General features: G+C 39.7%; 2 protein-coding genes across 5 annotated transcripts in view; both read right to left on the bottom strand.

The window, feature by feature from the left end:
* Window positions 1-2,151, bottom strand: part of pkig (protein kinase (cAMP-dependent, catalytic) inhibitor gamma) — a 32,102-nt gene extending 29,951 nt beyond the window's left edge. The window contains exon 1 of the mRNA XM_022209698.2: window positions 1,818-2,151. The gene's annotated coding sequence lies outside the window, so the exon portion shown is untranslated. The remainder of the gene's footprint in view (window positions 1-1,817) is intronic.
* Window positions 2,152-4,471: 2,320 nt separating this feature from the next.
* ttpal (tocopherol (alpha) transfer protein-like) lies at window positions 4,472-10,883 on the bottom strand. 4 transcript variants are annotated; one of them, XM_022209690.2, is made up of 6 exons: window positions 10,778-10,883; window positions 9,133-9,359; window positions 8,058-8,301; window positions 7,640-7,833; window positions 7,312-7,422; window positions 4,472-6,286 (listed from the first exon to the last, which is right to left on the bottom strand). In XM_022209690.2, the coding sequence occupies exons 2-6, from the start codon at window positions 9,340-9,342 to the stop codon at window positions 6,008-6,010; spliced, it is 1,038 nt and encodes a 345-aa protein (XP_022065382.1). In that variant the 5' UTR covers window positions 9,343-9,359; window positions 10,778-10,883; the 3' UTR covers window positions 4,472-6,007. The 4 variants fall into 4 exon arrangements, with proteins under 4 accessions (XP_022065382.1, XP_022065379.1, XP_022065380.1 ...); XM_022209687.2 differs by having other exon boundaries at window positions 9,133-9,362; window positions 10,637-10,815; XM_022209688.2 differs by having other exon boundaries at window positions 10,637-10,815.
* Window positions 10,884-12,636: the final 1,753 nt, after the last annotated feature.

Here is a 12,636-nt window from a genome sequence, read left to right as displayed (position 1 = left end):
ACAGATTTGAAGATGCGCAAAAGGCCTCCGAGGACCAGCCTTCGTTACAGCCAAATCGCGTGTCATTTTCGCGTGTCAATTTCCTTCTGCTTGCCTTGATTTGAGTCGGTAAATATGATTGAAATGCAGCGAGAAGGTCGCTGCAGGGCTCAGCCCAAGGTCAGCAGGGCATGTGTCTCTCTAGTAGCAGGAGGGGGTTTCTAGCACCCCTCTGCTCTCTGTTCTGGCTGCTCTCCAACCACCTTGGCCATTTTGACAGTGAACAGACCATGTTTGGTTAGTTGGTACAAAGAGAGGAGATGAGGATGCACAGAGCAAAGAAAGCCACATCTGACATTAGACGGTACAGACTGCACACAATTTTAAGCTTAATATCATCAGGTGGCCTAATCCCCTGTGACATGTGACTTTTCCATGAAAAGAAAAGCAATAAATGCTCTTAAATGTGGAAAAAGTTTTGCCTGGACTGATGCTTCCTTGTGCAAAAAATATGCTAATATAAGGCACATTTGTTGTAGCATGGCATGTTTCTCAAGAAAAAAACTATTATTAGTCACGTCTCAAACAAAAACACTTGCTTTCCCTCAAAAGTCTGGTAATCTGTCCCCTTTTTTGTCTTATAGGGTAGTAAAATAAATATCATCACATTTTGAGGCAAATTTTTGTCACAATTTACACCACAGAGAGGTCACAATAATAATTTGTTGCAGTCCTGTTTACAACTTTAGCTATACTACTTTGTGCTGTATTTTAATAAAACTGATGTGCAACAGTTCTTCTGAGCAAAATCAGCACACATCTACATCGGTTTTTGTGTTTTTTTTGTACAGTTTAAGTTCATCCCTGTCATGACATGCCACTCTGAAAAAGACTGGCTGAGATATTGCAATTGTGCAAAGCTGTGCCATTGTAACTTGATCACAGTTGTTGCCACGTTTTTTTTAAAATGTGTAGATTACTGTGCACCCGGCTCAACGGGCAGTTTTTCGGTTCCAGGCAGCCGAGGCAAAGCACCACAGGCGGGCATGAAGCCAGTATTTATTTTCACCAATGCCCATGCCCAGTAGACGCTGGCACTTGTCCAGCAACACTCATGCAAAGTGGGGGGTCCCAAGCTGCTCCCCACCAGGCTGCTGCTGCTGCTGAGCTCCATCTCCATCCAGCCCTGCCTTCTTCTTTTATTATTTGAACACAATACACCAGCATCAAACTGGACTTGTATGCTTCTCCTTCACTCAGCAGCCAGCTTATTGCATGCAACCTGCTGTCATCACTGCCATGTTATTTGATTGAGTTGGGAAATAGAAGTTAATTGGGGAGAAGGAGGGGGAGGGAGGGTTGTATTTGGGTGCATTGACAGAGGAGGATGTGAAAAAAACCACAGATGATGAGAGAGGAGATGAGGGCTTTCAGAAGCAATCATTAGCTCCACTGAATGCAGCAGCAAATGTGTGGGAGGGACGAGCATGGACGAGCCTTTAAACTGCACATACACACACAATAATGGACACACATGGATGCAGAACACAGTCGAGGACATAATGTGAATATCATCAACATTCACGTCGCTATTCAACACAAAATGACCCACAGACGTCCACTGAAGCCGTCTGGACGCAGTGTTTGAACAGTGGACACTGCTAAGAAAGATGTATTGTCTAAACGCTGCTAGCTGGGCTGCCTGGAAAAATGCCTTTCCTAAAATCCAAAACCCGCTCGCTTCGTGACTCTGCGGCTCCCTGCGGCTGGTTACTCCACACATTAACTCACACGCCGTCTAAAACCCGCTAACGATAGGTAGAAATAGCGGCACTAACCTTGGTCGGGTCGCCTCTCGTTATCCACTTGTTACAATGGAAATTTAACACCATGGATCCCCAGTTAAGTTTCCTGGCAGACGGACAAAAACGAAGCGCGCCGAACTGAGCCGAATCCGTAGCCGCGATCACACTCAGGAGGACCGAGGCTGCGGTGGAGAAGAGAGTGTGTGTTTAAAAAAAAAAAAACTGGCTGTGGGTGTTTTTTCTCAGGGAACCGTCGGCAAACAACGACAAAAGGTTGTGTCTTCAAACAGCTGTTTTCCAAAATGGAGTTATCCGCGTGTGAGCCAATCAGAGCGCGGCTGTGGAGGCTCCCACTCCTCCCGTGGGCTGGAACCACAAGCACACTGCTCCAGAGATAAAAACACGCTCAGGTTCAGGCTGAGATTTTCCTCAAACGAGCTCAGTCTTTGTGTGCTTTCATGTCGCTGCAGCTTGATTTAGGCGCACATCAAACCAGCAGCCAGCCAGAGAGACGAGGTTTCCACGCAGGGATCCCCAGATGTTTGTTCTGCACAATCAGGAATGATCAGGATGTGTTACACTCCTGATTGTTATGCACACCCCATCCCCAATAGTCCTGCAGCAAATCCCACCATCACTGAAGCTTCCAGGATTTGTTGATGAGGTATTGATTTATATGGAGGAGGACAGTTTGTGATACTGCATTAGTGAAAGCTATAGTAATCAAATTGGACACTTGATCTATTTAGATTCATCTTACAGGTTGCAAACATTAATTATTAATGTTAGGTGTAGCAGCTTGGGAAATGGATTAAAAATCATTTTTTGGAGAGCAGAAAAGTACATTTTTTAACCGAGGTGGTTAAAGGTGTTTAGAAAATGCTTTAAAGTGATGCTTAAGTGTTGCTAAATTCCTATATTTTTAGACCACACACCAGTTTGTAATGACTGCTGTTAAAAATAGAAATAGACTCCAGCCTGAGCTATGATAACTCAGACTACAATCCAATAACATTACCAGAATCAATTTATTAACTTGTGAAAGTTTCCATTTGGAGCTACAGAAGACAAAATGCAGCTCTATTTACAGCTGAACAGGCTCCACTTCACAAATAAACTGAACTACGTAGTAAAGTCAGCGGCGTGCCCTTTTAACTGAGCCTACTATAGCACGAGTGCACAGCACACTGCAGTCTTGTTCACTAAATTAATGTCATGGAAACAGCAGAGCAACAACAGCAATGAGGGCTGTGTGGAGTTAATATAAAGTCACGAAAGAGACAGAACAAATTAATGAGTTCTGTGTGGGTGCTCCAAATGGCAGCGGTCCAATATGAAAGCAGCCGGCTCACAAGCTCAACTTATTCTAATCTTGACTGTAACACACAGCTCACTGTTTACGGTACGCATAGTTTCTGACAGAGCACCTGATCCACGATATCCATATTAAGATAACAGTTTGACATTAAGGGACACATCTAATCAGAAAGGCTTACAGGAGAGTATATAAATGCTATTTTTATCCTCTGTAGCACTTAAAAACAATGTGCGTTTCTCTCTGCTCTGAGTAAATAGGTTCTACAAATACAAAACGACTTTTTTACAGTGCAAAAATTCAGAGACATAACACTTAAAGTAAATTTTCTCATGGACTGTACTGTAATTTTAAGGTACCATTTTAGGCAACTGTATACTTTACGACGCTTCATAATTAAATATTGTACCTTTCTATTTCTGTACCATCATCTGACAGCTACTTTGCAAGTGAAGTTTTTACACTTAAACTATACAATTGTTTTACAAAATATGGTACATTTTTGTAAATTTAACTGCACAACAAGAGTGTTCACTGATGAAAGAAGTATTTAGATCTTTTACTTGAGTAAAAGCAGAAATACCACCATGTAAAAACACTCTGATACAAGTAAACGTATTACGTTCCAAACCTTCATATAAAAGTGTTCATTACACTCCAAAATGGACCAACACTGTGTTCTGATTTTATACTCACAGTACTGAACTGTTAGCAGCATTTGAAAACTGACTGAGCTGCTCGAACTCATTTAACTCATACTGCAGGCTGACAGGAGGCTTAATGTACTCTGTATGATTCATTTTACCTTTTAATCTGCTGTAATGTAACTCGTAACTACAGCTGCCAGATAAATGTAGTGGAGTAAAAAGTTCAATATGTAATAGAGAGTAGCAATAAAATGAAAATACTCTGATAAATTATACTTACAAGTGTACTTAAGTGCAGTACTGCTGACAATGTTAATGTACAGATAACATCAATAATAAATAAACCATCTCCAGCAGCTACAACCTTTAAACACTTCTTAAATGTTAATGTGTCTAATAATAACACAATATAATATAGCATATATCATGACACAGCAATGAAAAAATAATTATTCTGCACAATGAGTTTTTTTTTATTTTTAATTCCTTGCACTGGTCTATTTTTACACAGTGATGTGACTACTTTTGCGCAAGTAAAAGATCTGAATACTTCTTCCCCCGCTGTAGTTGTGATTTCTTTGGGGACCCATGAACCCAGTTTGGGAAACTCAGCTCAAGATTGATACAATTATGTTGTGAAAATACCCATAACCTCCCCAGAGCCTGCAGCGTTCCCCATCCTCTGCCAACAACAGCATCCAGCACAAACAGGACCAAAATGGCACTTCTCTCTAATAGATTTTTACTTTAGTGTCTTCACTACCAACAATAAATATCCTGCAACACAATACACAGTTTGTAGTCACAGACATGCTTCAAACAAAAAATGCAAAATACTGAACTAAAATGCTTAAGATAGCTTTGGGCTACTGTGAGAAAACAGATGAAATATTATTGCACATTTCTGTACATGGCCTTGTGCACAATTTGGCATACCACATGTTTAAAAGGAATCAGCACTGAATGTTCTATCTCACATGTGACTCCTGTGATCTGTAATGGCCATGTGTTAAGACTGCGTGATGAAACACAGACAAACGGGTCAAAAAAGGTTACCAAAAAATAACATAAGGCAGATAATCTGAACTTAGAAAAATAATCCTCTCAGAAGATCCAAGCCAGAAAACTATAAAGCATCAACTAAACAAAGGCTCAGAAATATGAGTTACATGTTCGGCTAAAACATTTATCAGCAAATCTACGAAATTACTCTTCCTCTCAGTCACAGCAGACATCTATGTCCACTCTCTAACAATAAAGTAGATCCCCTCTTATGTAACATGAGCCCTGATGAGAATGCACTTGAAGATTGCTGTGGTGCACACGGATCCAACATGATTTTAGCAACAATTTAAGGCAACATATTGGATGGTTGCGCACACAGAAACTGTCTCCATTTGTTTTCAGCTGAATTGTGGAGCAATGCAACCATGCAGACTCAACGCTAATGTCCAATGTAGCACTGACAGCCACTGTGAAGATACTAGACTAACTGAACAAGTGTGAGCTTGCAGAATTCATCTGAAGATGTTAAAAGACAGATGTCCCCGTCTGTCTTTAAACTACTCAAGTAGCTTTATATATACTGAAACAGCTTTACCTTGCTGTAATCATTCCTCCAATCATATTAGAGAGGCTGCTTCCGATTTGCAGTCCATATACGATGCAGAGATGTATTTCAAAGTTTAGCTAATCTAATGAGAGTCTTGAGCATTCAAACTAAGAAGGTAACTTCAAAAGTTAGTGGTTCCTTTGACTATGGTAGCGTGCTAAGCTGCTGAAGAAAGACGGGATTTTTCTGTAAAGACAAGAACTTGAAGAAATTCACTAGATTTGTGTAACTGGGACTGTAGATTCTGTCCCCAATCTTACTTTGGATGTGCAACAGGAAGCCATCCTTGAGTATTTTCAGAGGAATAGCAAGAAAAACCTGTTCCAATGTACACATGCATGCCCACTTATTGAAAAACCTCTCCTTTAAACATCAGTAACAATGAATTCATACAGGACACCAGTAAAAGGTAAACATGCATTAGCTCATGTCAAAAGCCTCTCTTCTAGATCCTGGATCTGCCTTTGACCAATAGTGAATGCTGGGCTATGTAAAAACTAGAGAAGACTTTCCACCTATAGTAGTGCTGCTTAGTAAAATAAGTCATGTGTAATATTGGCAACTTGCCCTGTAAAAGTCTACACAAATGTTTCAAATGAAACAGAAAATGTCCTGTCAGTGATGGGAGTGTACGCATCTACAGCGTGCATCAGTAACAGTAGTACAGTTGAGAGCGCAGCCCTCTGAAGGTGTCGTCATCCTGCCCGCTGGCCTGCTCGCCTTCAAACATCATGGAGTCTGGGAGCACCACGCCCTCTAGTGGATCCGGCTGGCAGAACTCTACTATAAACTCCTCCTCACAGTCCAGCAGCAGTCTCGACCACGCACTCATGTCCAGCTGGCCTGCAGTGCCGCCGTATTCCTCCGGCAGAACCGACCGCGGGATGTTCCGGTGCAGAGAGCGAAGGTCTGAGCCGTGGAGGATGTACTGTCCAAGAAAACGACAGACGTGTCAGTGACGTCAGCAGCCTCGTTCATTAAAGTGGCTTTAATCAATGTTTCATGGACTGTGAAAGGTGTCACTCCCAGTAATGAACCCACAACGAATTATCGCTCTGCAGTGCCCCTCAGTTCTGCAGAGCCCCAGAGCTATTTTCAGCTCATTGTTTTTTAAAATGTTACTACTTCACCCTCTCAGCTTTCATACTAGAAAGTAAAGCAGACTGAACATTTGCAGTCAGGGCCATCTGTCCGAGGAAATCAGGTCGGCTGAGATAGTGACCTCTTTTAAGCGACTTCTTAAATCATATTTTCATCGGAGAGCCTTTCTACTTTTTCTAACGTGGTCTTGGTTTTATGCGGTCTACTTTTTAAATTGTGATTATTTTATGACGTTTCTTGTTTGTCGTTCTGCTTTGTGAAACACTTTGTAACTTGGATTTTAAAAAGAACTCCACAAATCACGAAATTCTTGTTCTTATTCTTATTACTACAGTTAGCGAAGAAGCATATTTTCATCAAAAAGCTATGAAGAAAGCACTTTTTGCCTTTTCCAGCACCAAACGCCTCCACACACACAAAGCTAGCTGTTAGCAAAGTAGCATCTTGCTGTTAAACTTAAATGTGCATTTAGTATTCAAGACCTGTGCAGTTTGGAGCTGTGAGAAATAACAGACGTGTACTGGACCCGGACTGGTGGCCCCACTCTTAATGAATGTTAATTTTGTTTGCTGATTGTTTGTTTTAAAGTTTTCCATTTTAACTTAAAAGGTGCATACATTTCGGTGCTGTGTTTACGCCTCCTTTCAGCTCCCCCAAATTAAATGAAAATCAGATTAGTTACTGGTAGTATAAATTCATTCCTCCGAAAAAGAAAGTGCTTAGCCTTCCATTTTCACAGATGAAAATAGACTGCCTTTCTGGAACACGGGCTGCAGTAAAAAAAGAGAGGCGCACAAAATAGGTCTTTGTTCAAAACAAAGGAGTCAGAGACAATTCAAGGACAATAGTTACCCTCTCTGCCATCTTCTCCTTCAGAAACGGCTTAATTATAGCAAAGATGCCTTTGAAAATCCTGGGCTCGTTAATTATGTTAACGGCCTTGATTCTGATTGGAAACCCATCCTGTGAATTAGAAGAGAAACTGCACTCAAAATACAGCAGGACCTTGTCAAACGTCTCACATGACTGGTGTACTAATGTAAATATTACACACACTGCTGTCACGACTAAACTCAACAGGCAGTGCTCCACAGCTACTATTATGAATTGGGTTGTTTTTTTTTCTCATGTGAGTTACACACTACACATCACTTCTATCATTAGACTTTAGATGTCTCACCTGGAGGATGCTCACAACTTTTTTGGCAAGGAACGGGCCCGGATTGGACGCTTGTGACATGCCCACTCCAGTGTAGTCAGCTAAGATGACAATACCGTTAACCTGCGTTTCCTCTGGCTGGATCAGCTTCTCCAGAGTCAGATAAATGGCTCTTACATTGTCAACAAATGGATAATCATTTGGTTTCCATTTTCCTGTAAACGGAGTTTGAGGAGATGAGTAATTGTACATCTTGAGCAAAGCTTGTCCTTGACGAAATATCAATAACTGGCTAATAAAGATTCACGACGTGCTTATAAAACACTGAGTATAACCTCTACTAAATAATCTGACAGGTAAATGGAGAACAGTAATTACAGAATCGTTAATTCATTAGAAAACTACCGAATTCTGCAATAAGGACGAAGCAGGCTCCCACCTGGCCGGAGACAGAGGATGTATCTTCCATTGGGGTCCGGCTGTGGCAGGACCGTGAGAAAGCCCAGGTCCAGGACATGTTTCACTGTGGATGGCTTCAGGTCCTGGAACACCTCGGGCCAAGCTTTACGGCCTCCGTGGTAATTGAGTAGCAGCTGCAGGGCTCGGTCATAGTCGAACTTTCTGGCCCGCAGGAAGCGCAGGAGGAAGCTGTCGTCCAGTCGGGTCCTGAGGTTGGGCTGCTCCTGCAGAGACAGGTGTGGAAATGAGAGTTCACTAAACGAAGAGTTTTTAAATGAAGACAGAAACTAGGAACAAAATGTGGCTGGTTACAAAAGAAAATGACAGACAATGAAAATCCTGCAAAATGATTACGGAGATCTGAAATCATTTCATTATTCAGTGTTTGAGCTGCTGGTGTTTTGATTAAGATAAGAAAGTTAAATGATTTTAGTGCTTCTGTATCAATACAGGGTCAGTCTACTTTAAAAGGAAAAGTCTGGTGATGTTTTATATTGTTCTTTTTCTCAGCAAGTCACGTTAAAGGACCAAAACCAACAACAAAGTGCTTCTACTACCAGGTACTGTATCATTCTTGTCCAATGTCTATTAAAAACCAATATCAGTGAGCCACTGTGATATGTTGCTACATATATTTTTGTCATGGCCCTCATGTATGATGACAATAAAGCTATTCTATTCTCTTCTATTCTATTGTAATGATAACACAAGCACAAGTACTTTAGTATATTTCTAGTCAACCCTACAGTGTCCACATTTTTTAGAAATACACCAGTCGTATAAATTTATCTTTCTCTTATTGTATGCTTTAGAAATATTTTTCATGGTGATATTTTTCATATCAGCCCACCTCTTTCCTCTCAGTCAAACTTTCCAATCACACAGCTGGGCACGAATACCTATTACTTAAATGTTTTCACGCAATATAGGGGTAAAATCTTCTCATTTTTGGCACATTTTCTGCAAAGTTACCCTGTACTACTTGAATATTCTGTCCTATAAACAGGAAAGCAGCTGTTCTTGCTTAAATGGATGTCAAAAGCACAAAGCAAAACCTTCAGTATCATGTCTCTCAGTGCTTGGACATCCCGGAGACGCCACTCTGGCTTTTCCTGAAGCTCCTCTCGTGCCTTGGCCACCAGTTCAGGGGTCAGGGTACAGGAATAGATGGGTGGAGGAGGCCCAGGGAACCAGCTGTGTGCTGCAGCTGCTGAGGGGTCCGCTGGAGGACTGTTGAGGTTGATGGTCTCATGCTGATCGGCCATGGACTGGCTGGGTGAAGCTGCTTAGAAAGCAACACAAAACAGACACCAGAGGGTCTGTGAAAAATCTTGAGCAGATTAGGTTCCTTCTGAGCTTATACGGTTAGTTTAAGTGGTAGAAGATGTATTTGGACCTTTAACTTAAAGCAAAAGTAGCATTGCTTCAATGTAACAACACATTTTATCATCATGCATTCAAATTATACTAAGGCAGCTTTCTGAATAATACATCATAAATGAATTATTTTATGATATTTTTTACATTTATAATCTGATTCTGCAAAAAAGTTATAATTAAATCCTAAAGCTGTAAAATAAACATTGTGGAGTAATGTATTCTGCAAGATGTTTTCCAGTAAAGCACATCAAAACAGAACCAAAATAGACTACCTGAGTAACTGTACTAGTGCTAGTTACACTCCACTGCATAGTTTAAATCGGTAAAAGGAGAATAGGATACATTCTTCAACAAATTAATATCAACATGAAACATACTCAGCTGATTACTTAAAAAATGATAATTTTTATAAGTGTCTTTACAAGACATTGCACGTGTTATGCAAAAAATGTGCTATATATATCAAAAACAAATGTCTTTATTTAAAAAAGTTTTTTATTTAAAAAAGAGAATATGACAAAACATTTGCTGACATATTTAATGATTTTTTTTTTACAGAGGAGATTTGGTTATTTCTGCGTATTGCTCCATAAATTAGATGACATCGTCAGAAAAATAAATAATTTACAATGTTTTTAAGAATACATCCGTCTGTAAGTAGTATGTAATTAAACCACTCTGTAAAAACCTTCAAAATACAAGTCTGACGGATGTAAGTGCTACTAAAGTAAAGATTTCTGGCAAGGGTTAGGAAAAAAGAAAAAATAATTTTGAGAAACGGCCCTTTAAAAACGTATATTGTAATTGAAGTCCACAGATTCAAAGTGTAGTAAAACCTTAACACACCTTAACATTTATTTTCGACAGCCTTTTAACTGGGCTAAAAGTAGACATGCTAAGGAAGCAAATCATCGCAAAATCTGAGAATTGATCAGTGCATTAAAAACAGTGTTTTCCTTGTAGTGCTTCGCCATGCCTAACATAAAAAAAACAGTAAATACCAAAAATAGCATGTTTCCTTTTATAAGAGAAGGGTATGAAGGTTTCTGTAGAACACTGCAGCAGAGCAAACACTGCATTTTTTTTTTCAGTGATGAATCAGAGGCTGAGCGGCTAATACAAGCTGACCCTGAAACTGAACCAATGCGACAGAAGTCAGACATATGAATGAATACTAACCCGAAAATGCGTTTAACACGAACCCTCTACGGTAGACATAGATGACTTTAATGGGCATCCATTGCCACGTTATAAATGGCTTTTAAAAAATAGCCGCAACGACTCCAAACAACAAAACCTCTGTTAAAAATCACAACCGACCTGCCAGGGAAATCCTTTTTCCGGGTTTGGACACGGCGCTACCTCATTGGTCCACTTGTAGCACGTGATGCGCATTGACGCTCAGAGTCGTCGAAAAGCGCGTCTGTTGTTTTGATGGGTATGCTGCCTTTAAGTGTACCTGGGAAACTAGCCAATCTAATGTGTTACACATTGATATTTCAACATCTTATGTAAGAAATGTAGTTTTGGGGCCTTATCTGTCAAGACCTTTTCTTTAGATGCAACAGAAATATGTATTTAAAATCATTGCTTTCACAGTTCTCTAACTGTCGTTGCAAGTAAGATTTTCACGGACACAAACGTGAATTCCATATCTTGATTTTTGTTTTTCTCACGATGTCAGTGCACCTGAATCTCACATCACTCAAAACTACAGAAATTGCTGCTAAAACTACTTAAAAGTTTATATTCACGACAGTGTATGCTGTATAAAGATTAAACAGATATTTCTGCGTCTTTGTTTGCTGAACAGGTTATTGACTATTCGTCGTTTTATAAATTTCTCTGTCGACCTATTTTTGCTTATGTACTTGAAATGTGACTGTATGTGTTGCGACTGCTCGTGGGATCAATTACAGGCAAGAGCGGTAGGTGGCAGAATTTGCATACATGTTTCTGAGACTACATCCCTGTTCCTCCTGGAGTACACGTGTCAACATCTGTCACCCAAGTTTTGTTTATTATTTACTTCAAATTTAGTATATCTGATGTAAGATTTATACAAGTGGTTTGTGTTTTGGTTAAGAAAAATAAGAACTTTAGTGGAGTATTCGGTATACCGTGTACCTATTGTATAAGCAAATCCTTTAAGTATTAGATTTTTAAAAAAAACAGTTGTTTATCATCACTACAATATCCTAAAAAATAATTTCTTCAGGTTTGATTTTCTGTTTTGATGAATTCTGCTTTCTCTGTTAAAGCTGTGAGGAAGTTGAATTCCATCCCCACAAACATTTAGATTCTTTGCAGTGTTTAAAATCACTGTCAAAGTTTGGCTAAAGTCCCCACAAAATCGTCACCAATGATTATCTGTTATTTATTATCTTATTTATTATTATTGTTCTCTCTTACTGATCGTATTTTTTGTCTCTCACATGTGCAGGTTTAGTTTTCACTTTGTTTTATGTTGTGTACTTCCTGTTGTTTTGTTTTTTTGTCTACCTGCCCAGGGATAACAGAAGTAAACTAGCTAACAGCAAATAGTGGTGTCATTACTTTTAAATGTGCTGTCCCTGCAAAAATAAACAATGAAATTAAATGAAACATTTAATCTGGGGGCCAGTCGCCTCAATGAGATGATCAATAGTTACAAGCAATGAGGTCCAAATGTCTGAGAATACTAGATAAATAGGCCAATATCATTTTGATTTTGTTCTACATTTAATACAGTGCTGTTCACTATAAATTATGATATCAGTTGAGCAATTTGAAGGAAAGTTGAATGACAGGAAACTGTACATACATTTCAGAATATCTGGCGCATGGACGCTGCATGGACTCCACAAGTTTGTTCAAACCTGATATGATGCCTGATGTTGGGATACCCAAAGGGCGTCTTGTCATGTCAGGAATGTTTGCTTTTCTCAGTTTTTAAGTGGCCCCATACTGGAAATGTTTAGTGGGGTTGAGGTCTGGTGACTGTGAAGGAAAATCATGAGTTCAAAAAAACATGACGTGACTTCTTGATCTTCAAGTCAAAGCTTTGAGATGCGTCTGGACTCATTGTCCCGTTGCAGTAACAATCCTTCTTCATAAAGATGCAAAACAAAGACTGAAGCATGTTTCTGAAGAATGAAGTTTAATTCTCTAAATGGAACTGATCAGTAAATAGAACTTTT

Source organism: Acanthochromis polyacanthus, chromosome 6, assembly GCF_021347895.1.
Source record: "Acanthochromis polyacanthus isolate Apoly-LR-REF ecotype Palm Island chromosome 6, KAUST_Apoly_ChrSc, whole genome shotgun sequence".
NCBI classification, from domain to species: Eukaryota; Metazoa; Chordata; class Actinopteri; family Pomacentridae; genus Acanthochromis; species Acanthochromis polyacanthus.
This window is presented reverse-complemented; position numbering and strand designations above follow the sequence as displayed.